A 26796-nucleotide genomic window follows, 5' to 3' on the forward strand; every position below is an offset into this window, starting at 1 on the left:
AGTTTCTATAGTCTCTCAACATAACTGAAGTCCTTCATCCCTCGTACTATTCTAGTAAATCTCCTCTGAACCCTTTCAAAAACCTTGACAGCCAAGGTGACATGCCCAGAATTGGACACCACAGAGGGAATCTTAACCAAACAAAAGGGTGTATTTGAAATGGGGTGGGGGGTGCGGTGATGGGAGTTAAAGACTGAAAAATCTGTTTCCAAATCCAACCCCGCTTCCAAACAACACATTTCTGGCTTAATTGAGGCCAGAAGTTGGCAGGGCAGCCAATCCACTCCAAGGTAGTTTGGAGCTTCATCATCATTCAGATTTTCAACATAAACTTTGGTCAGCCAGATTTCCAACACTCAGTAAACTTGGCAGCTACATTGAAGTAAAGATATGGTCGATTCAGGAGGGCAAGTGCCTTCTCACCAACTCTTGGATCCAGGTGCCTGGCTGAGAGACCTCCACAATCGTACCCCCTCCCCCAACCCATAAATAGCCTTCGCCACAAGGTCTCCAACATTCCCCACCCCCAACCACCATCCCCCGGGCCTTAATTCCCCGATCCTTTCCTCCACCAATCTCCATAAAATTCCAGAATGCGTTGGGAATCCCGTATAGTGGATTCTCTAAGACTTTCTGATGGACCTGTTCCCTGCGGCTCAAGTAATTAAAAATTCACCCCAATATTCCAGCTAGGACCTAACCAGGGTTTTATAAAAGTTTACATAAATTCCTTGCTTTTGTACTCTATGCTTCTATTTATAAACCCAAGGATCCCATATACCTTTTTAACTGGCTTCTCAACCTCTCCTACCACCTTCAAAGATTTGTTGTACACACAACCCAAGGTCTCTCCATTCCTCCACCCAATTTAAAATTGTATAATTTCGTTCATATTACCGCTCCTCATTTTTCCTACGAAGGTGTATCACTTCACACCTCTCTGCATTAAATTTCATCTGCCGTGTGCCTGTTATTTCACCAGACTGTCTATGCTCTCCTGAAGTCTGTTACTATCCTCCTCATTGTTTACTACATTTTGTGACATCTGCAAACTTTGAAATTATGCTCTGTTTATTCAAGTCTAGATCATTAATAAATATCAAAAGGATCAGTGGTCCTAATACTGACCCCAGGGGTCACTATTATATACTTCCCTCCAGTCTGAAAAACAACGGTTCACCACTACTCATTGCTTTCTGTCCCTTCGACAGTTTTGTGTCCATGCAGCTACTGTTCCTTTCATCCCATGGGCTACAATTTTGCTAACAATTCTATTATGTGGTATTTTATCAAACGCCTTTTGAAAGTCCATATAGACAATCACAATGCACTCATCTCCATTTCTTCATCAAAGGAGTCAATTAAGTTAGTCCAAAATCATTTCACATTAATAATGTTCCGTCTTCTGGTTCCCAGATGTTGGAAATAATCACACTTTAAGATTGGAAAGGCTAAAGCATTTGTTTGTTTATTCATTCAGCCACCATGCTGCCTGGTGTAGGACTGGTTTCCTGTTACAGATCACATGACTCTTCAGTGCCACCATGAATGTGGCCCCACTGGAACACTTACACAAAACAATTAGTTCACAGCTAATTAGTTCCTAGCACTTTATAGATCGTATAACAATATATAACATCCCTCTTTCTTTAAAACATAATGCCTCTATATCAGTATAATTGTCCCAGTTATTCAATTTTCTTTAAACAAAAGATTATCAACCAACTTTTGGAAATAATCTGAACCCCTTTTTAGAGTCTTTTCTAAAAATATTCACGGTATCGGTTGGGTGGTAAGATGTTGTGCCTCCATCTTGTAGATTTGGCATTCGTTGCTCTCGGTTGTGAGTTGGCACGCTGCACAGGCGATGTTGTGTCACTTGCTGATGATGTTGTTAATGTTGTCTCGCTGGATAGTGATGTTTCTGGTGTTGTTGATGGTCTTTTCTGTTGTTCCAGCTCAGGTGTAGGTCGAATATAGATTTTGTTCCTTCTCATTTGGTCACCAGTTTTAGTCTCAATGATGTATACGACCTTGGGGTCTTAACTTCACCAGTAACTTTTGCTGGGCTCCAGGTTTTCATGATTGGATCCTGTACATCTACAGTTTGTCCTTTCAACAGCTCGGGTAGGGATTTAGCATATTTGTTGAAGTGTTGCTCTCCTCTTACCTGTGCTTCAGTGAGTTGTTGTCTCACTTCCACCTGGTCACTTGAAGGATGTATTTTGCTTGGCAGAGTAGTCTTACATTTTTATATAACATATTATAAAAACAGAAAGTGCAGGAAATACTCAGCAGTTCTGACAGTATCTGTGGAGAGAGAAGCAGAGTTAACGTTTCAGGTCAGTGACCTTTCATCAGAACTAGCAAAGGTTAGAAATGTAATAGGTTTTAAGCAAGTAAAGCGGGGGTGGGAGGAAAAGAGAACAAAAGGGAAGGTGTGTGATAGGGCAGAGAGTCAGTGAGATTAATTGACAAGGAGGTCATGAGGCAAAGGCAAAGAGAGTGTGCTAATGGTGTGATGAAAGACATTAGTGCAGAGAGAGTGTTAATGACAGAATAATGAACCGGCCTAGCCAAAAGCACAGACATGAAAAAACCAGTAGGCAGACACATGGTAAAAAAATGATGAAACAAAATAAAATAAAATTAAAATAAAAAAGGGCCAGTCATGCTCTGAAATTATTGAACGCAATGTAATCGGAAAATGAGGTGCCATACCTTCAGCTTGCATTGATGTTCACTGGAACACTGCAGCAGGCCCAGGACAGAGATGTGGGTATGAGAGCAGAAGGGTCGGGTGTTGAAATGGCCAGCAACCGGAAGCTCAGGATCATGTTTTCGGACTGAGCGGAGGTGTTCTGCAAAGTGGTCACCCAGTCTGCGTTTGGTCTCCCCAGTGTAGAGGAGACCGCATTGTGAGCAGCAAATACAGTATACTAAATTGAAAGAAGTACAACTAAATCAATGCTTCACCTGGAAGGAGTGTATGGGGCCTTAGATATTGAGGAGAGAGGAGGTAAAAGTGCAGGTATTACACCTGCTGCGATTGCGTGGGCAGGAGACAAAGTGTTGGGGGTAATGGAGGAGTGGACTAGGGTGTCGTGGAGGGAACAATCCCTTTGGAATGCTGAAAGGGGAGGGGAAGATGTGTTTGGTAGTGGCATCACGCTGGAGGCGGCAGAAATGGTGAAGGATGATCCTTTGGATGTGGAGGCTGGTGAGATGGAAAATGAGGACAAGGAATGCTGTTGCAGTCCTGCGAGGGAGGGGAAGGGGTGAGGGCAGAAGTGTGGGAAATGGGTTGGACACAAGGGCATAGTCTTATATTTTCTTCTATTCAATAGTTCTGTCGGTGATTTCATGTCAGCCTTGAGAGGTGTGGATCAGAGTGTCAATAAGGCCAGGTTTGGGGTTTCCTTCATCTCTTTTTGCCCCACTTATTCCCTTCTTCAGCTTTGCCCTGTACTTTTTGTGTTCAGCTTGATTCTCTACTGAATAATGAACCAACATTTAACAGAAACCTCCTTTCCCCATTTCATTTTAATCTCAATATCTTTTGTCATCCAACTTTGGATACCCTTCTTTTCCCCTCTTAGGAATGTGTACAGTCTGTACCTGAACTATCTCCTCTTTGAAGGCCTCCCTTTGCTCATTCATTTTTTTCCTTTTTTTCTTTTTTCAACATATGGGACAGTGTGGAGGGAGCTTTACTCTGTATCTAACCCTGTACTGTACCTGTCCTGGGAGTGTTTGATGGGGACAGTGTAGAGGGAGCTTTACTCTGTATCTAACCCCGTTTTTTTTTTTTTTCTTTTTTTTCTTTTTTCTTTTTTCACAAGGTGACCTTTATACCCCAGGCCCCTTTTATATTTTCCACATCGAGGGGGCCTTTATTCCTCAGGCCCCCTTTATACATTTTTTATGTCGAGGGGGCCTTTATTCCTCAGGCCCCCTTTATATACACACTTATATTTTTAAAATAACTTTATTAAAACAGATAAATAAACAAAAAAACTCAAATTAAAATGCCATTCTCGGCGTCGACGATGCACTCCAGTCCCTGCGGTGCCCACCGGTCGCGGAAGGCCTCAAGCGTACCGGCGGTTTGCTCATTCATTGTTTTACCTGCCAATCTTTGATTCCAACCCACCGGGGCCAGAATCCTTTTCAACTCAATGAAATTAGCGCTTCTCCAGTTGAATATATTCACATTTAATTTTTTTCTTGTCCATTTCCAAAAAACAACTCTGAACATGATGATATTGTGTTCACTCTTTCCCAAATGCTCTCCCACTGAAACATGCTGCATTTGCCCCATTTTGTTCCCCAGAACTAGATCCAACACTGGTTCCTTCTTTATTGGGCTGAAAAAACACTTATGAAGAAAGTTCACTTGTACACATTTCAGGAATTCCTCCCCATCTTTACTCCTTACACTATTATTTTCCCAGTCCATATTAGGATAACTGAAGCCCTCCATTATCACTACTCTAAAATTCTTGCATATTTCTGCTATTTGTCTGCAAATTTGCATCTCTATCTCCTTCCTTCTATTTGATGGTCTCTCGTATACACCCAACTGTGCAATAGCTCCACTATTGTTCCTTAATTATAACCAAAATTGGACCCACAAATACATCATCCCTTTCTGGTGCTGTAACAGTATCTTTGATCAAAATTGCCAGCTCTCTTATTTTTCTTTCATGAATTCATTGTAGCCAGGAATGTTATGTGCCCATACATCCCCTTGTTTGAGCCAGGTCTCAGTATTGCCACTATATCATAAACCTACGTGGCTACTTGTGCCTGCAGCTTATCAACTTTATTTACCATGTTTGGGCATTTACGCACATGAGCCACAAAATGTGGTTCCATAGCAACCATACTTTTGGTGCTATGAGTACCTTTTTGGTGCCAAAATCACTACTGCGCTGCGCGCATTTGGAAGTTTGCGGAATAGTTGGATTGTGATGTCACTCAGCTGATTTGATTTCCAGTGCTGCCATTTTCAATCTTGCTGTTCCAGTCTATGTCCTCTCTTAAATATGCACAGCTAAGTTTGCATTCAGGACGAAGAAGAACCTTCCACCAGGGCTATTTCAAGAGATCATCAAAAACATGCAGTTTAGTTGCTGATTAGTTTCTGCTGACTGGAATTTTACATCCCCCCCCAAAAGAGCAAGATGGTGGGGACGTAAAATTAAGTGGGAGACTCGGGGAGTGGGGTGGGGGTGGGGGGGGGGTGCCCTTCCAGACCCGCTCCTGCCTCCATTGCCATTTTATACAGGGCGGTGGTGGTGAAAAATGGCCCGCCTGCCCCAGGCCAATCAAAGCCCTTAAGTGGCCAGTTAACGACCACTTAAGGGCCTCCACCCGCTGCATTGGGGATTTTACCCATGGTAAGCGGGTGGCCCAGGCCCGAGAAAAGCCGCCTGTTAAAAGGAGGCGGCTTGCTGACAGCCTCGAAAGGGAGCCCTCCCGATCAGGCACCCTGTGCCCGATGGAGGGCCATCCCCGATGCCCCAACTACCCCTGAACTGAAGTTCCACCTCAGACCAATTAAGGGCCTGGGGACTGTAAAATGCTGGATCTCCAGGACAGGTGGAGGCGGGATCGCCACCAACGTTTCGGTCGGTGGATGGCTCCCGTCTGACGAAAGTAAAATTCCAGCTGCTGGCTCTGTTTGAGTTTGTAGAAGTGCTTGGTGGTTTGGAGAGTTGGTGAAGTCTGCAGGGAGGGTACTGCACCTGGAGAAGGCCTTGATTGTGATTGCAATTCCTCTGGTCAGACCACTCTCTCCCAGTCATGGGTGCTATAGTTGCAATATTCTGTGGGATGCAGCATGATAGGGAGATGGAGCAGAGGCAGCATAGAAGATATCAAGCTGCTTGCAGAGGGAGGAGGAGAAGAGGTCTCAGCAGAAGGTCTAATCCATGTAGGGTCTTCCCGGAGCACACCTCTAATTAGCACCTAAGCCAGGAACAGTGCGTGCATTGTCTGTAATTTATGAAGAAGGTGCTCACAGAACTCTGCCACCTCTTGCAATCAGACCTGCAGCTCAGAGCAGGGCAAGAACAGTGTTGCCAGTGGCTGTGAAGGTGACCATGGTACTGAATCTCTTTGCTGCGTGATCCTTCTAGACTGGAGCAAGTGCCATCTCTAACACATCCCAGGTTGCTGTCCAATGCTGCATCAGAGAGGTGACAAATGTCCTTTCTGCCAGGAGAGGGAGTTCATTGTGTTCAGTCTGACCAAAGAGAAGCTGACGGCGTGTTCACATGGCTTTGTCAGGACATGGATTGGGGATTTACTTGAGCTCCTATAAATAGGAGCAGACTGAAACTGTAGTTGTTGGATTTGGAGGTGCATGTTTGTAATGTGTATCTCTGAAAATAAAAGCTTATGTGGTTCAATGTGCTTAGGTGATGTGCCTTTCATAGTTGAATAGCTGGCAGTGCATGCAAGCTGTGAGATTTGAGCGTGAGGCTTGCAGCAGTGCTGTGAGGGTGAGGTGAGGTTATGATTACTGGGTATGAGTTGTGCTTGATAGGGACTGTTGGTAGGTCAGTGAAAGGGGAGTGGTTTGAACAATGTGTGAGGCTAGTGTAAGGATATGGCATGTGAAGATGCATTCACTGACCCTGACGACACATGCAAGGCTATTGAATTTTTTGCAGCACGGTATCCAGGTCCATGGAGTTAGACTGCTGGCATAAACAGCAATGGCTATCTGCTCCCACTGCTTTGGAGTGTCTCTCTGGAGGGCCTCTCTCCTCCTATTCACATCCTTCACCAGAATCTCCCGTGCTGCATCAGAGAACCTTGGAGCATGCTCTCTGCCTTTCTACATCATTTTCACTCTTCCTTCTGCTCATAAACTCTTCCCCTACCACTTCTAGTACCTGTTGCAGCCAGAATGCACCTTGCCTTTAAGAGGTGCAATCTGGCCTAAAGTAGTGCAGGCTAACGTTAAGTGATGCTCGCTTCACAGGAACTTGGTCCCCTGCTGAGGTGTGTAGCCACTCATTTAGCCAGTTCATTTAGCCCCCTGACTGATTCCTTTGTAATGCAGGCCCAGACCTGTCAAGAATGAAGCACAATGGTTTTGTCATATGAACATTGATTTTTAGCTGTTGCTGGAGTGAGGAAATGACTTGTTAAACAGATCAGCTGTGGCTGGAAAAAAGAAATTTACATACTAACAGACATCAAAGATGAGGAAGCACATTCCAGGGCCTGCTAAGGAGGATACAGTCCACAAGGGCCACGACTGGTTAGACCAGCTGGTCACATGACCAACTGGCTGTTCCAGGGTTTTCTTTTGAACTGGCCACAGAGAGTTTGAGCACAAAAAGACTGTTTGATCCTTGACTGAGAAGATCTCTCCAGTCTGCTCCCATCTCTTTCTCACAAGCCTCTGAATGCACTGAAGACACATAAACCCCAAGAGAGAGAAGTCTCCTACAGAGAACAAGGTTTAAGAAGAATACTGGGCCCCATTGAAAAGCAAGATCTACCTGCAATCAAGGACTCTACAGTGAGATCGAAGATCCGACACAAAAAACCCTCTTCAGAGGTTGCCTCAAGCTTTTCCAATTTATTTCTTCTGCTCTTTTCTGTCTCTATCTGTATGTGTGCATTGCATATGCATGCTAGCATGGGCAGATCATGTATCCATAGGCGTCAACCAAATTAGAGTTTAAGTTTAATAAATTTCAACCTTTCTTCTTTAAACCTAATAAAACTTATTTGTGCTAGTTGCTTTGCTTTGTAATTGGAAAGCGGTGAACAAGGATTCCCCAAGGGGGAGCTAAAAACATGGTGTGTTTAAAATTAAACCCTGTTACAGTAAGACTAGGTGAAGGCTGAAAGGAAACCCTAGACCTCTTTCTCACCCGGTCGTAACATCTTCTATTTCTGAACTACTCATCATTCGAATATTGTTCATCTCTCCTAGCCACCTTGTATATCCTCACTGATGCTTCACCAGATTAATTGAAATCCTCTCTCACAGAGTTAGTTAACCTCCCTGTGAGGACATTGGTGCCAGCTCTGTTGAGGTGCAACCTGTCCATCTTGTTACAGGTTCTTCCTGCCCCAGAACTAGTTCAAATGCCCCAGGAATCTGAAGCCACCCTCCTGCACCATTTCTCCAGCTATGCATTAACCTGTCTTATCATACTGCTCATATGCTGACTAGCATGTAGCACTGGGAGTAATCCAGAGGCTACAACTTTTGAGGTCCTGCTCTTCAGCATTTTCCCTAGCTGCTGAAACTCTGTAGGACTTCAACCCTTTTTCTACCTACATCATTCTTTCCAACATGGAGTAGGAATTCTAGTTGTTCCCCTTTGCCCCACAAAATGTTCTGCACTGGTTCAGTGATTTCCTATACCCTGGCACCAGGAAGGCAAGACGCATGTCAGTGGTTGCAGAAGCGTCTGTCTATCCCCTGAGAATCAAATCTACGATAACTACTAATGTTCTACACTTTGCTTCTTTGCTTTGCCTCTCTGTGTAGTCATTTTCCCCACCGTGCCATGAATACACTCTAGACTTCACTTCCCCAGAGTGTCATCTGGTACTGAGCACTAAAAGTCAGTTTGAGAGTGTCATACTCCCAGAAGATTCCTGGACTACCTCTTCCTACCCTGCTGGATGTTCACTCACTTACTATCCTCCTGAACTATCTGTAGCTGCAGGGTGACCACCTCAGAAACCCTGAGTTTCAGTTCGAGAAATAGGAGACATTTCCAGCACATGTGGTAATCCAGGATACATACAGCATCCTGAATTCCCACATGACACATGGGTTAGAACATGTACTTGGGTTATTTATATATATATATATATATATATGTTCTGTGGCCTCTCGAGAGACAATGGGTAAGCGCCTGGAGGTGGTCACTGGTGTGTGGAGCAGCGCCTGGAGTGGCTATAAAGGCCAATTCTATAGTGACAGACTCTTCCACAGGTGCTGCAGGAAAATTTGTTTGTCGGGGCTGTTACACAATTGACTCTCCCCTTGCGCTTTTGTCTTTTTTCCTGCCAACTGCTAAGTCTCTTTGACTCGCCACACTTTAGCCCCGCCTTTATGACTGCCCGTGAGCTCTGGCGAACGCTGGCAATTGACTCCCACGATTTGTGATAAATGTCACAGGACTTCATGTCGCGTTTGCATGACGTCTTTGAAGCGGAGACATGGATGGCCAGTGGGTCTGATACCAGTGGCAAGCTCGCTGTACAATGTGTCTTTGGGGATCCTGCCATCTTCCATGCGGCTCACATGGCCAAGCCATCTCAAACGCCACTGACTCAGTAGTGTGTATAAGCTGGGGATGTTGGCCGCCTCGAGGACTTCTGTGTTGGAGATACGGTCCTGCCACCTGATGCCAAGTATCCTCTGGAGGCAGCGAAGATGGAATGAATTGAGACGTCGCTCTTGGCTGACATACGTTGTTCAGGCCTCGCTGCCATAGAGAAAGGTACTGAGGACACAGGCCTGATACACTCGGACTTTTGTGTTCCGTGTCAGTGCGCCATTTTCCCACACTCTCTTGGCCAGTCTGGACATAGCAGTGGAAGCCTTACCCATGCGCTTGTTGATTTCTGCATCGAGAGACAGGTTACTGGTGATAGTTGAGCCTAGGTCGGTGAACTCTTGAACCACTTCCAGAGCGTGGTCGCCAATATTGATGGATGGAGCATTTCTGACGTCCTGCCCCATGATGTTCGTTTTCTTGAGGCTGATGGTTAGGTCAAATTCATTGCAGGCAGCCGCAAACCTGTCGATGAGACTCTGCAGGCACTCTTCAGTGTGAGATGTTAAAGCAGCATCGTCAGCAAAGAGGAGTTCCCTGATGAGGACTTTCCGTGATTTGGACTTCACTCTTAGACGGGCAAGGTTGAACAACCTGCCCCCTGATCTTGTGTGGAGGAAAATTCCTTCTTCAGAAGACTTGAACGCATGTGAAAGCAGCAGGGAGAAGAAAATCCCAAAGAGTGTGGGTGCGAGAACACAGCCCTGTTTCACGCCACTCAGGATAGGAAAGAGGTTCGATGAGGTGCCGCCATGTTGAATTGTGCCTTTTATATGGTCATGGAATGAGGTGATGATACTTAGTAGCTTTGGTGGACATCCAATCTTTTCTAGTAGACTGAAGAGACCATGTCTGCTGACGAGGTCAAAGGCTTTGGTGAGATCAATGAAAGCAATGTAGAGGGGCATCTGTTGTTTGTGGCATTTCTCCTGTATCTGACGAAGACTATATATATATATAGTTAAGACCGAGGCAGGAGCAATGCACTGCCAATTCAGTCCCATCACTTCACATGTCACAGTATATTATTAAAGTTTTCCCACCCACCTGGAAAACAGCCAAATTAAACACTCTAGTAAACCCCAGAATAAAACAGACCAAACCAGGTATCTTTAGACAATAACAAATTAACTTTATTAAAACTAAATCTTAAACACTATTAAAATAAACCAATGTCGAAACACCTTATAACTTCTTATTTTAACCTAACTCCCCCATTCACTCACATACACTCAAAATCAACAGTTAACCATTTTAAAAAATTATGTTTTAAAAATTAGCTGTTTCTTAAGAATAAATAAATAACTGGGTTATAAGTCTTTGTGGGTTATGTTCCTGATGGGTCAGGTATCCTAGTGTAAAAATAATCAGATGCCACTTGAAGTCTCCATGCAGATTTGATGAAATAGTCTTTTCTTGATAGGCATTCAAAGTACTTCAGCTGCAACAGGCATCAAACAGTTCTTTCAACACGTGGTATAACGACAGGTCTATGTTTGGATTTTAAAATTGGTCGATTTCAATTGAAGCTTTACTGCAAATTCCAGAAAACACAATCAGTCAAGAGAGATTCAATCTTGAAGCCACGACTCCTTAGATTGGAAATAAAGGAAAAGGAATTTTGCTACCTCCAGCAATATGAATGTTCTCTTCAAAAAGGATTTTATCTCCTTCTTAGGCAATTAACATAGCCTGTGGATCATTGTAGAATTTCAGCTGAGAGAACTCTCTTCTTTCAAGGCAAGCATGCTTCACTGGTGTCTCCCAAAACTGGTTCGAACTGGTTTTTACACACAGTTTAATTGAAACATTACACCATGTGACCTCTCTCTGCTACTGTTGCCTCGGTAACAGGTGCAGTTGCAGCATACTGTTCTCAGAAATCTAAAACTTTTCTCTGTCTTAAAGGTACACTGTTTTCAACAGTGGAGAATATATATATATATATCTTTTTCTTTTGGGCCTCCTTATCTCGAGAGACAATGGATACGCGCCTGGAGGTGGTCAGTGGTTTGTGAAGCAGCGCCTGGAGTGGCTATAAAGGCCAATTCTGGAGTGACAGGCTCTTCCACAGGTGCTGCAGAGAAATTTGTTTGTTGGGGCTGTTGCACAGTTGGCTCTCCCCTTGCGCCTCTGTCTTTTTTCCTGCCAACTACTAAGTCTCTTCGACTCGCCACAATTTAGCCCTGTCTTTATGGCTGCCCGCCAGCTCTGGCGAATGCTGGCAACTGACTCCCACGACTTGTGATCAATGTCACACGATTTCATGTCGCGTTTGCAGACGTCTTTATAACGGAGACATGGACGGCCGGTGGGTCTGATACCAGTGGCGAGCTCGCTGTACAATGTGTCTTTGGGGATCCTGCCATCTTCCATGCGGCTCACATGGCCAAGCCATCTCAAGCGCCGCTGACTCAGTAGTGTGTATAAGCTGGGGATGTTGGCCGCTTCAAGGACTTCTGTGTTGGAGAATAAGGGGATGCCTATATATATATATATATATATATAGGCATCCCCTTATTCCTACTTATTATTTAATTTGTGTATACCACTTTTTATTTAAGGCAATTTGGATCCCTTTAATATTGGTATCCTCCACTTGGTTAATTTTAATTTTATCCCCTTAGATCTAACTAATTACTCTGAATATTTATTTATTTACTTGTTTACTGTTGCCCCTTGGTTTACTAAGCACCTCCTTCTTCCTTAGCACCTAATTCCTGTCATCGCTCTCTTTAGCAAGCCAGTCCGTTGAGCAGATTCACCTAGCTCTCACCCCACAGCTCTGTGCTGTAGCAGATAGCCTTCTAATATATATCTTTTCGAAGAACACTAGTTATAGCTGGTAAGTTAATCTAGTAAGTAACCCACTTACAGTTGATTGACCATTTACTGTTAACTGCCACTGTTACTGTCAGAAAACTAGATTAGATTTCAATTTGATAACAATAAACTATCTGTACTACTCACCCACTACTTACCAGTGAATTCCCACTCTCACCAAATTCTGATCATCACTCTGTTCAGTTGATTCACCCAACTCTCACCCAGCTCTGTGCAAGTGAATCGAAAAGATGCCATGTCAGTATTTTGAAGAACAGTAGGTGACTTCTCCTCAGTGTCCTATCCAATATTTATCCCTCAAACAATGTCGCAAAATCCGATATCTGATCATTTATCTTAGCACTGTTTGTGAGATCTTACTTTGTGCAAATTGACTATCACCCATTATAACAGTGACTACACTTCAAACAGTATTTCATTGGCTGTAAAGAATTTGGGAAGTCCTGTGGTCATGCTATCCTATCATTATTCTAGCTTTTCTCTGCTAACTCTTAGAAAGACACACACAAGAAATTTGTACACGATTCTCCCCATCGGCTGCCATCACTTTGGCAGAACCCTGAATAAACAGCATAAATAGCATTTCTGCTGATCTCCTGCTAATTGGGAGAAAATCCTAGTGACAGACAATCTCTACTGATACATATGTCATTTTCTTTTTCATTATGAAGCTCTATCCATCACTAATCATTTATCAAGGCACAGTGACAGGAATATTGATTAATAGACACTTGGTCTGATATTTATACATTGGATCCCTTTCCTTTGATGTAGTAACAGGCTCTTAACAAACAGGATCTGTACCGACTAACATCAGATTAAATAATGGGTAAACGGCGAGGAATTAGTGGCGTTCGCACCTTTACAACCAGCCTGGTTTTAATTAACAAATATAAGGATCCTTCCTTTGTACTGCCTTAGAATGATTTCCTCAGATTCTGCACTTACTGTAAGTACCAGTTTCCTGTGGATCAATGCTGCCCATGTTCTTGCAATGCAGAGTCTTATTGTATTGTATTTAGTTTCACTTCTCAAACAGGTACACTAGGATAATCATTAACCAGCAAAGTTAGTGAGTTCTAACAACAGTTGAAAATTATATTCTCAGACTCTAATCACCAAGATGAATTGAAATAATTTAGCTTTGCGAAGGATCACACAGAATAAAAACAATAAATCCCTGGGCATTTGGACAGGGATACAAAACAAAACAAAAACAAGCTTAGTGTGGGTATTTGCATTAGATAAGTTGATGAAGGCTATCTGTAATGCAACCAGTCCTGTATATTAATGATCTGCAGACTAACTTTACCATAGAACAAAGGAAATTGGATATAGGTATTCCCGAGACCAAGCTGACTGATGTCATTTTTGATATGAATTTATCATATTTAAACTCTCATAATAAACAATAGTCAAAATAACCTTCATTTTTGTCACAGTAGCATGTATAAATATTAAGTTCTGCTTAATTAGTGACAAATTCATTTCAAATATAGAATAGATGACATTTTTACTGAGTCGAAGAGACTTAGCAGTTGGCAGGAAAAAAGACAGAAGCGCAAGGGGAGAGCCAACTGTGTAACAGCCCCGACAAACAAATTTTTCTGCAGCACCTGTGGAAGAGCCTGTCACTCTAGAATTGGCCTTTATAGCCACTCCAGGCACTGCTCCACACACCAGTGACCACCTCCAGGCGCTTACCCATTGTCTCTCGAGATAAGGAGGCCAAAGAAGAGTTAATCCAATTATGGTTTTGCTGCAAACTCTATGCTAGCTTTTCTAGTGAAGGTGGCCCATGAAAGGTAATTTAATTTGCATGAAATGAAATGCATGCTCTCAATGAGAAATGGGACTGCTCGTTCCAGCATCATGTCACTATCCCGAGCACAGGTTAAGTGGAGCACAGTAACCAGCAGTGTAGCAATGCTATCAGGACATCTATCAAGGTGAGTTATTGATGTGCAAGTCAAAATTACAGGATGATCAGGTGAAAGGAATACCTTCATAAGGTTTTCTATAAGAAAGCATCTCTTAATGCTACACCTTTGTCATTTATCTCAGCACTGGAAGTTGTGTGTAATCTATTACCCATTCTTTATATTTTACAGGGTAAACTTAAAAATTGAAGAAGATCACAGTCTACTGTAGATAAAAACCAGTAGAAGGAAGCAATATGAGACCCAGGATTTGGCCTACTGCATTTTACATTCTATTTACTCGATGTGTTGTTGACTCAGCTGTGAATTCTACTGATGCAACAGAGCAGAAAGTTTCTGTCGCTACTGATTCCCTTGACAATGAAGATACTTCTTCTAAAGGTCTTAATACAACAGGCTCTCATAACAGCTTCTTTGCAACTGGATCCAATCAGACAGGGGCAGTATCACTTTCCACATCCAAACAGAACTCAACAAGTAACGACATTAGCACCTTAGCCCCTGGGACGACTGTCACCATGTCAACCAATTCAATGAAGCCTTCAGTGCCTGTTAGTTCTCAGCCTCCTATGACACCAACAACACCACCCCAAGTTTCAAGCCACTACATGCCTGAGTCCTCTGTAACTACAGCACTTAGTAGAACAGCTACAGAAAGCCAAATTAATAAAACACATCAAGTCTTGCCGTCGATATCAACACCTAATCCAAAGTCTACACAGACAAAATCCACTGTAACAAGTGGGCAAGCAACCAACACTGATGTCACACAACCTTATACAGGTTCATTGTATTCAATCCTAACCACTAGAACTTCAGGTAAGACCTAACCTTTGACAGAAATACAATGGATCAGATATTTTTTTTTTTAATTATCATGTTTCAGGATGTTTTGATTATTTTTCCACTGAAAGGATTTGGAAAACAAATTGCTTTTAATGTTCCGTTTATAAAAGCAATGAGTATTCTCATGAGTTTTTATTAAAAGACAAAAAAGGTACTTAATATGTTAAAAGCGCAACTATGTAATAAAAAAGGCTCATACACATTGGGCTGAATTTTACCCTCGGTGGACAGGAGCCGTCCATCAACTGAAAAGTCGATGACGAGCCTGCCTCCGCCTGGCCTGGGGATCCGGACTGCATTTATGGTCCCCAGGCCCTTAATTGGTCTGAGGCTGGACTTCCACCTCATTGAAGCAGGACACCCCCGGGAGCGGTGGCCACCGCTGGGACTGCAAACTGGCCATCGGAAGGAAGATGTCAGGGAGCCCCAGAAAGAAGGTACGTTTTTCGGGCCTTGCCAGGAGTGATCGTTCAGGCCCCGGCGAGGCAAGGGTGGTCGACTGGGGGACTAGGGGCATGTTGGGAGTTGGGGGTGTTTTGGGTAGCGAGGGCGGCCCTCTGTCGGGCACAGGGTGTCTGATCATGAGGCACCCCCCCATCCCTAGCCATCAGAAAGCTGCCTGCTTTTGTCAAGCGGCTTTTCACGGGCTTGGGCCACCCAAGCAGCCTAGGGTAAAATCCCTGTGGCAGTGGGTGGAATCCCTTAAGTGGCCGTTAACTGGTCACTTAAGGGCCTTGATTGGCCTGGGGTCGGTGGGCCATTTTTCACCGCCGCCACCCCACGTAAAGGGGCAGCGGAGGCAGGAGCGGGTCAGGAACAGCCTCCCGCTCCATTTTACGTCCTGCCCCACCACCTTCCTGCTCTTTGGGGGGGTGTAACATTCAGCCCATTGTGTTGGAGAGCACTTTGATCCTTCTGCATGAATAAATTCAAGATAAAGGCTAGAGCATTGACAGAGAGAGAGGCTTTTGAGAATAGCAGGGTATTCAGGTTTGTTAATGGGAAGGTTGTAAGGCATTTGCTAAGGTGAAGAGGTGCTGGATGAGTTGGAAAAATTCTTGTTGAGTAAAGCAGGGCAGCCACTGGTATAGAGGAGCATAGTCTTCTATTTTGTATTGTTACACAAAGGTAAGTTGTACTGATTGCACTATGAGTCTGATCATAAATGTTGCTCTGCTTGTTCACCTCACTAGGAAATAAAGTAGCTTAATAATTTATATGAAGCCTCGTCTGACATCATATTAACTCAGTATGACTTTGAAAAGGTCAATCAAGTACATAGGAAGAAGGGAAGAAAATTAACATAAGAATTAAAACAAAAGTTTTAAAAAGGCTGTAATCAATAAACTAAAATAAACTATGATGAAAATATATCCTACCGCACTAGTTTTCCTGTTAACCTGTTAACTCTGTATTTGGTCCAATGAACAGCTCTGTATTTATCCAATGAGCACCTCTGTATTTGGTCCAATGAACAACTCTGTATTTATCCAATGAGCACCTGTGTATTTGGTCCAATGAACACCTCTGTATTTGGCCAAAAGAGCACCTATGTATATGGTCCAATGAGCACCAATGTATTTGGTCCAATCAATACCTCTGTATTTGGACCAATGAATACGTCTGTATTTGGTCCAATGAACACCTCTGTTTTGGTCCAATGAATACCTCTGCATTTGGTCCAATGAACACCTCTCTATTTGGTCCAATGAGCACCTCTGTATTGGTCCAATGAACACCTCTGTATTTGGTCCAATGAACGCCTAAGTAATTGGTCCAATGAATACCTCTGTATTTGGTCCAATGAACACCTCTGTATTTGGCCAAAAGAGCACCTATGTATATGGTCCAATGAGCACCAATGTATTTGGTCCAATGAATACCTCTGTATTTGGTCCAATGAACAACTCTGTATTTGGTCCAATGAACACCTCTGTATTTGGTCCAATGAACACCTCTGTATTTGGACCAATGAATACGTCTGTATTTGGTCCAATGAACGCCTAAGTAATTGGTCCAATGAATACCTCTGTATTTGGTCCAATGAACACCTCTGTATTTGGCCAAAAGAGCACCTATGTATATGGTCCAATGAGCACCAATGTATTTGGTCCAATGAATACCTCTGTATTTGGTCCAATGAACAACTCTGTATTTGGTCCAATGAACACCTCTGTATTTGGTCCAATGAACACCTCTGTATTTGGACCAATGAACACCTCTGTATTTGGTCCAATGAACACCTCTGTATTTGGTCCAATGAACGCCTAAGTAATTGGTCCAATGAATACCTCTGTATTTGGTCCAATGAACACCTCTGTATTTGGCCAAAAGAGCACCTATGTATATGGTCCAATGAGCACCAATGTATTTGGTCCAATGAATACCTCTGTATTTGGTCCAATGAACAACTCTGTATTTGGTCCAATGAACACCTCTGTATTTGGTCCAATGAACACCTCTGTATTTGGACCAATGAATACGTCTGTATTTGGTCCAATGAACACCTCTGTTTTGGTCCAATGAATACCTCTGCATTTGGTCCAATGAACACCTCTCTATTTGGTCCAATGAGCACCTCTGTATTGGTCCAATGAATACCTCTGTATTTGGTCCAATGAACGCCTAAGTAATTGGTCCAATGAATACCTCTGTATTTGGTCTAATGAGCACCTCTGTATTTGTTCCAGTGAACACCTCTGTATTTGGTCCAATGAGCACCTCGGTATTTGGTCCAATGAATACCTCTGTATTTGGTCCAATGAACACCTCTGTATTTGGCCCAATGAATACCTCTGTATTTGGTTCAATGAACACCTCTGTATTTGGTCCAATGAATACCTCTGCACTTATCCAATGAGCACCTCTGTATTTGGTCCAATGAATACCTCTGTATTTGGTCCAATGAACACCTCCATATTTGGTCCAATGAATACCTTCGTATTTGGTCCAATGAACACCTCTGCATTTATCCAATGAGCACCTCTGTATTTGGTCCAATGAACAACTCTGTATTTGGTTCAATGAACAGCTCTGTATTTATCCAATGAGCACCTCTGTATTTGGCCCAAAGAGCACCTCTGTATATGGTCCAATGAGCACCAATGTATTTGGTCCAATGAATACCTCTGTATTTGGTCCAATGAACAACTCTGTATTTGGTCCAATGAATACCTCTGTATTTGGTCCAATGAACACCTCTGTATTTGGACCAATGAATACGTCTGTATTTGGTCCAATGAACACCTCTGTTTTGGTCCAATGAATACCTCTGCATTTGGTCCAATGAACACCTCTCTATCTGGTCCAATGAGCACCTCTGTATTGGTCCAATGAACACCTCTGTATTTGGTCCAATGAACACCTCCCTATTTGGTCCAATGAGCACCTCTGTATTTGTTCCAGTGAACACCTCTGTATTTGGTCCAATGAGCACCTCGGTATTTGGTCCAATGAATACCTCTGTATTTGGTCCAATGAACACCTCTGTATTTGGCCCAATGAATACCTCTGTATTTGGTTCAATGAACAACTCTGTATTTGGTCCAATGAACACCTCTGCACTTATCCAATGAGCACCTCTGTATTTGGTCCAATGAATACCTCTGTATTTGGTCCAATGAACACCTCCATATTTGGTCCAATGAATACCTTCGTATTTGGTCCAATGAACACCTCTGCATTTATCCAATGAGCACCTCTGTATTTGGTCCAATGAGCATCTCTGTAGTTGGTCCAATGAATATGTCTGTATTTGGTTCAATGAACAACTCTGTATTTGGTCCAATGAACACCTCTGTATTTGGTCCAATGAATACCTTCGTATTTGGTCCAATGAACACCTCGGCATTTATCCAATGAGCACCTGTGTATTTGGTCCAATGAACACCTCTGTATTTATCCAATGAACACCTCTGTAGTAGGCCCAAAGAGCACCTCTGTATTTGGTCCAATGAGCACCAATGTATTTGGTCCAATGAGCACCTCTGTATTTGGTCCAATGAACACCTCTGTATTTGGTCCAATGAACACCTCTCTGTTTGGTCCAATGAACACCTCTGCATATATACAATGTGCACCTCTGTATTTGATCCAATGAATACCTCTGTATTTGGTCCAATGAACACCTTTCTAGTTGGTCCAATAAATACCTCTGTATTTGGTCCAATGAACACCGCAGTATTTGGTCCAAAGAGCACCTCTGTATTCATCCAATAAGCACCTGTGCATTTGGTCCAATGTACACCTCTGTATTTGGCCCAAAGAGCACCTCTGTATTTGGTCCAATGAGCACCAATGTATTTGGTCCAATGAATACCTCTGTATTTGGTCCAATGAACACCTCTGTATTTGGACCAATGAATACGTCTGTATTTGGTCCAATGAACACCTCTGTTTTGGTCCAATGAACACCTCTCTATTTGGTCCAATGAGCACCTCTGTATTGGTCCAATGAACACCTCTGTATTTGGTCCAATGAACACCTAAGTAATTGGTCCAATGAATACCTCTGTATTTGGTCCAATGAACACCTCTCTATTTGGTCCAATGAGAACCTTTGTATTTGTTCCAGTGAACACCTCTGTATTTGGTCCAATGAGCACCTCGGTATTTGGCCCAATGAATACCTCTGTATTTGGTCCAATGAACACCTCTGTATTTGGCCCAATGAATACCTCTGTATTTGGTTCAATGAACAACTCTGTATTTGGTCCAATGAACACCTCTGCACTTATCCAATGAGCACCTCTGTATTTGGTCCAATGAATACCACTGTATTTGGTCCAATGAACACCTCCATATCTGGTCCAATGAATACCTTCGTATTTGGTCCAATGAACACCTCTGCATTTATCCAATGAGCACCTCTGTATTTGGTCCAATGAGCATCTCTGTAGTTGGTCCAATGAATACGTCTGTATTTGGTTCAATGAACAACTCTGTATTTGGTCCAATGAACACCTCTGTATTTGGTCCAATGAATACCTTCGTATTTGGTCCAATGAACACCTTGGCATTTATCCAATGAGCACCTGTGTATTTGGTCCAATGAACACCTCTGTATTTATCCAATGAACACCTCCGTAGTAGGCCCAAAGAGCACCTCTGTATTTGGTCCGATGAGCACCAATGTATTTGGTCCAATGAGCACCTCTGTATTTGGTCCAATGAACACCTCTATATTTGGTCCAATGAACACCTCTCTGTTTGGTCCAATGAACACCTCTGCATTTATACAATGTGCACCTCTGTATTTGGTCCAATAAATACCTCTGTATTTGGTCCAATGAACACCGCAGTATTTGGTCCAAAGAACACCTCTGTATTCATCCAATAAGCACCTGTGCATTTGGTCCAATGTACACCTCTGTATTTGGCCCAAAGAGCACCTCTGTATTTGGTCCAATGAACACCTCTGTACTTATCCAATGGGCACCCGCGTATTTGCTCCAATGAGCACCTCTGTATTCATCCAATGAGTACCGGTGTATTTGGTCCAATGAACACCTCTCCATTTGGTCCAATGAGCACCTGTGCATTTGGTCCATTGAACACCTCTGTATTTATCCAATGAGCACCTGTGTATTTTGTCCAATGAACACCTCTGTATTTGGTCCAATGAACACCTCAGTATTTGGTCCAATGAACACCTCTGTATTTATCCAATGAGCACCTGTGCATTTGGTCCAATGAATACCTCTGTATTTGGTCCGATGAATACCTCTGTATTTGGTCCACTGAAAACGTCTGTATTTGGTCCAATGAATACCTCTGTATGTGGTCCAATGAACACCTCAGTATTTGTTCCAATGAATACCTCTGTATTTGGTCCAATGAATACCTCTTAATTTGGTCCAATGAGCACCTCTGTATTTGGTCCAATGAGCACCTCTGTATTTGTTCCAATGAACACCTCTCTATTTGGTCCAATGAGCACCTCGGTATTTGGTCCAATGAATACCTCTGTATATGGTCCAATGAACACCTCTGTATATGGCCCAATGAATACCTCTGTATTTGGTTCAATGAACAACTCTGTATTTGGTCCAATGAACACCTCTGCACTTATCCAATGAGCACCTCTGTATTTGGTCCAATGAATACCTCTGTATTTGGTCCAATGAACACCTCCATATTTGGTCCAATGAATACCTTCGTATTTGGTCCAATGAACACCTCTGCATTTATCCAATGAGCACCTCTGTATTTGGTCCAATGAGCATCTCTGTAGTTGGTCCAATGAATACGTCTGTATTTGGTTCAATGAACAACTCTGTATTTGGTCCAATGAACACCTCTGTATTTGGTCCAATGAATACCTTCGTATTTGGTCCAATGAACACCTCGGCATTTATCCAATGAGCACCTGTGTATTTGGTCCAATGAACACCTCTGTATTTATCCAATGAGCACCTGTGTATTTGGTCCAATGAACACCTCTGTATTTATCCAATGAACACCTCTGTAGTAGGCCCAAAGAGCACCTCTGTATTTGGTCCAATGAGCACCAATGTATTTGGTCCAATGAGCACCTCTGTATTTGGTCCAATGAACACCTCTGTATTTGGTCCAATGAACACCTCTCTGTTTGGTCCAATGAACACCTCTGCATTTATACAATGTGCACCTCTGTATTTGATCCAATGAATACCTCTGTATTTGGTCCAATGAACACCTTTCTATTTGGTCCAATAAATACCTCTGTATTTGGTCCAATGAACACCGCAGTATTTGGTCCAAAGAGCACCACTGTATTCATCCAATAAGCACCAGTGCATTTGGTCCAATGTACACCTCTGTATTTGGCCAAAAGAGCACCTCTGTATTTGGTCCAATGAACACCTCTGTACTTATCCAATGAGCACCTGCGTATTTGGTCCAATGAGCACCTCTGTATTCATCCAATGAGCACCGGTGTATTTGGTCCAATGAACACCTCTCTATTTGGTCCAATGAGCACCTGTGCATTTGGTCCATTGAACACCTCTGTATTTATCCAATGAGCACCTGTGTATTTTGTCCAATGAACACCTCAGTATTTGGTCCAATGAACACCTCTGTATTTATCCAATGAGCACCTGTGCATTTGGTCCAATGAATACCTCTGTATTTGGTCCAATGAATACCTCTGTATTTGGTCCACTGAACACCTCTGTATTTGGTCCAATGAATACCTCTGTATTTGGTCCAATGAACACCTCAGTATTTGTTCCAATGAATACCTCTGTATTTGGTCCAATGAATACCTCTTAATTTGGTCCAATGAGCACCTCTGTATTTGGTCCAATGAATACCTCTGTATTTGGTCCAATGAATACCTCTGTATATGATCCAATGAACACCTCTGCAATTATCCAATGAGCACCTCTGTATTTGGTCCAATGAATACCTCTGTATTTGGTCGAATGAACACCTCTCTATTTGGACCAATGAATACCTTCGTATTTGGTCCAATGAACACCTCTGCATTTATCCAATGAGCACCTCTGCATTTGGTCCAATGAACAACTCTGTATTTACTCCAATGAACACCTCTGTATTTATCCAATGAGCACCTGTGTATTTGGTCCAATGAACACCTCTGTATTTATCCAATGAACACCCCTGTATTTGGTCCAATGAACAACTCAGTATTTGGTATAATGAGCACCTCTGTATTTATCCAAAGAGCACCTGTGTATTTGGTCCAATGAACACCTCTGTATTTGGTCCAATGAATACCTTCGTATTTGGTCCAATGAACACCTTGGCATTTATCCAATGAGCACCTGTGTATTTGGTCCAATGAACACCTCTGTATTTATCCAATGAACACCTCCGTAGTAGGCCCGAAGAGCACCTCTGTATTTGGTCCGATGAGCACCAATGTATTTGGTCCAATGAGCACCTCTGTATTTGGTCCAATGAACACCTCTATATTTGGTCCAATGAACACCTCTCTGTTTGGTCCAATGAGCACCTCTGTATTCATCCAATGAGTACCGGTGTATTTGGTCCAATGAGCACCTCTGTATTAATCCAATGAGCACCTCGGGATTTAACCAATGAATACCATTGTACTTATCCGATGAGCATCTCTGTATTTGGTCTAATGAACACCTCTGTATTTATCCAATGAACACCTCTGTATTTGGTCCGGTGAACACCTCTGTATTTCGTCCACTGAACACCTCTGTATTTGCTCCAATGAGCAACTCTGTAATTGGTCAATTGAACACCTCTGTATTTGGTCCAATGAACACCTTTGTATTAATCCAATGAGCACCTCTGTATTTGGTCCAGTGAACAGTTCTGTATTTGGCCCAAAGAACACCTCTGTAATTATCCAACGGATACCTCTGTCTTATTCCAATGAGCACCTCTGTATTTGGCCCAATGAACACCTCTGTAGTTATCCAATGAACACCTCTGTATCTGGTCCAATGAATACCGCTGTAGTTATCCAATGAACACCTCCGTATTTGGTCTAATGAACACCTTTGTATTTGGTCCAATGAAAACCTCTGTATTTGGTCCAATGAACACCTCTGTATTTGGTCCAATGAGCAGCTCTGTATTTGGTCCAATGAACTGCTCTCTATTTGGTCTGAAGAACACCTCTGTATTTGGACGAGTGAACGCCTCTGTCGTTATGAAATGAACACCTCTGTATTTGGTCCAATGAATAGCTATGTATTTGGTCCAATGAACACCTCTGTAGTTATCCAATGAACACTTCTGTATTTGGTCCAACGAACCCTCTGCATTTGGACTAATGAATACCTCTGTATTTGGACCAATGAACACCTCTGTATTTATCCAATGAACACCTCTGTATTTATCCAATGAGCACCTCTGTATTTGGTCCAATGAACACCACAGTATTTGGACCGATGAACACCTCTGTATTTATCCAATGAACACCTCTGTATTTGGTCCAATGAACACCTCTGTAGTTATCCAAGAACACCTCTTTATTTATCCAAAGAGCACCTCGGAGATTTCCAATGAACACCTCTGTACTTATCCAATGAGCACCTCTGTATTTGGTCCAATGAACACCTCTGTATTTGGTTCAATGAGCACCTCTGTATTTGGTCCAATGAACACCTCTGTATTTGTTCCCATGAATACCTCTGTATTTGGTCCAATGAATACCTCTGTATTTGGTCCAATGAATACCTCTGTATTTGGTCCACTGAACACCTCTGTATTTGTTCCCATGAATACCACTGTATTTGGTCCAATGAACTCCTCTCTATTTGGTCCAATGAATACCACTGTATTTGGTCCAATGAACTCCTCTCTACTTGGTCCAATGAATACCTCTGTATTTGGTCCAATGAACACCTCTGTATTTGGTCCAATGAAAACCTCTGTATTTGGTCCAATGAACACCTCTGTATGTGGTCCAATGAGCAGCTCTGTATTTGGTCCAATGAACTGCTCTCTATTTGGTCTGAAGAACACCTCTGTATTTGGACGAGTGAACACCTCTGTCGTTATGAAATGAACACCTCTGTATTTGGTCCAATGAATAGCTATGTATTTGGTCCAATGAACACCTCTGTAGTTATCCAATGAACACGTCTGTATTTGGTCCAACGAACACCTCTGCATTTGGTCCAATGAACACCTCTGTAATTGGTCGAATGAACACCTCTGTAGTTATCAAATGAACACCTCTTTATTTATCCAATGAGCACCTCTGGAGTTTTCCAATGAATACCTTTGTACTTATCCAATGAGCACCTCTGTGTTTGGTCCAGTGAACTCCTCTCTGTTTCGTCCAATGAACACCTCTGTATTTGTTCCAATGAACACCTCTGTATTTATCCAATGAATACCTCTGTATTTATCCAATGAACACCTCTGTATTTGGTCCAATGAAAACCTCTGTATTTATCCAATGAACACCTCTGTATTTGGTTCAATGAGCACCTCTGTATTTGGTCCAATGAACACCTCTGTATTTGCTCCCATGAATACCTCTGTATTTGGTCCACTGAACACCTCTGTATTTATCCATTGAACACCTCTGTATTTGGTACAATGAACACCTCTGTGTTTATTCAATGATCACGTCTGTAGTTGGTCCAATGAACACCTCTGTATTTGGTCCAATGAACACCTCTGTAGTTATCCAATGAACACGTCTTTATTTATCCAATGAGCACCTCGGGAGTTTTCCAATGAATACCTCTGTACTTATCCAATGAGCACCTCTGTATTTGGTCCAATGAACACCTCTGTATTTGGTTCAATGAGCACTCTGTATTTGTTCCCATGAATACCTCTGTATTTGGTCCAATGAAATCCTCTCTATTTGGTCCAATGAATACCTCTGTATTTGGTCCAATGAACACCTCTGTATTTGGTCCAATGAACACCTCTGTATTTGGTCTAATGAACACCTCTGTATTAAGTCCAATGAGAACCTCTGTATTTGGTCCAATGAACACCTCTGTATTTGGTCCAATGAGCACATCTGTATTTGGTCCAATGAACGCCTCTGTAGTTATCCAATGAACACGTCTGTATTTAGTCCAATGAATACCTCTGTATTTGGTCCAATGAACACCTCTGTATTTGGTCCAATGAACACCTCTGTAGTTATCCAATGAACACGTCTGTATTTAGTCCAATGAATACCTCTGTATTTGGTCCAATGAACACCTCTGTATTTGGTCCAATGAACACCTCTGTATTTGGTCTAATGAACACCTCTGTATTAAGTCCAATGAGAACCTCTGTATTTGGTCCAATGAACACCTCTGTATTTGGTCCAATGAGCTTCTCTGTATTTGGTCCATGAAGTCTTCCCTATTTGGTCCAATATACACCTCTGTATTTCATCCACTGAATACTTCTGTATTTGGTCGAATGAACACCTCTGTAGTTATCAAATTAACATCTCTCTATTTAGTCCAATGAATACCTCTGTATTTGGTCCAATGAGCAACTCTGTATTTGGTCCAATGAACGCCTCTGTATTTGGTCCAATGAACACCTCTGTGGTTATCAAATGAACACCTCTCTATTTAGTCCAATGAACACCTCTGTATTTGGGCAAATGAGCAACTCTGTATTTCTTCCAATGAACACCTCTGTATTTGGTCCAATGAGCACCTCTGTATTTGGTCCAATGAACGCCTCTGTATTGGGTCTAATGAGCACCTCTCTATTTGGTCCAATGAACACCTCTATATTTATCCAGTGAATACCTGTGCATTTATCCAATGAGCACCTCTGTATTTGGTCCAATGAACACCTCTCAATTTAGTCCAATGAACATCTCTGTATTTGGTCCAATTGAACACCTCTGTATTTATCCAATGAACACCTCTGTATTTGGTCCAATGAACACCTCTGTAGTTATCCAATGAGCCCCTCTGTGTTTGGTCCAATGAACACCTCTCAATTAATCCAGTGAACACCTCTGTATTTATCCAGTGAATACCTGTGCATTTATCCAATGAGCACCTATGTATTTGGTCCAATGAGCAACTCTGTATTTCGGCCAATGAACATCTCAGTATTTGGTCCTATGAGCACCTCTGAATTTGGTCCAATGAACGCTTCTGTATTTGGCACAATGATCACCTCTGTATTTGGTCCAATGAACACCTCTGTAGTTGGTCCAATGAAAACCTCTGTATTTGGTCCAATTGAACACCTCTGTATTTATCCAATGAACACCTCTGTATTTGGTCCAATGAACACCTCTGTAGTTATCCAATGAGCCCCTCTGTGTTTGGTCCAATGAACACCTCTCAATTAATCCAGTGAACACCTCTGTATTTATCCAGTGAATACCTGTGCATTTATCCAATGAGCACCTCTGTATTTGGTCCAATGAGCAA

The 26796-nt window shown here is 42.5% G+C and overlaps 1 protein-coding gene across 1 annotated transcript in view; it reads left to right on the forward strand.

Moving 5' to 3' along the window:
* si:ch211-105j21.9 (sialomucin core protein 24-like) overlaps window positions 1–26796 on the forward strand; it is a 63227-nt gene that overhangs the window by 6791 nt on the left and 29640 nt on the right. The window contains exon 2 of the mRNA XM_068057632.1: window positions 14279–14926. Coding sequence (XP_067913733.1) covers window positions 14344–14926 — 583 coding nt within the window. The 5' untranslated portion in view covers window positions 14279–14343. The remainder of the gene's footprint in view (window positions 1–14278; window positions 14927–26796) is intronic.

Source organism: Heterodontus francisci, chromosome 25 (genome assembly GCF_036365525.1).
Source record: "Heterodontus francisci isolate sHetFra1 chromosome 25, sHetFra1.hap1, whole genome shotgun sequence".
Taxonomy (NCBI): domain Eukaryota; kingdom Metazoa; phylum Chordata; class Chondrichthyes; order Heterodontiformes; family Heterodontidae; genus Heterodontus; species Heterodontus francisci.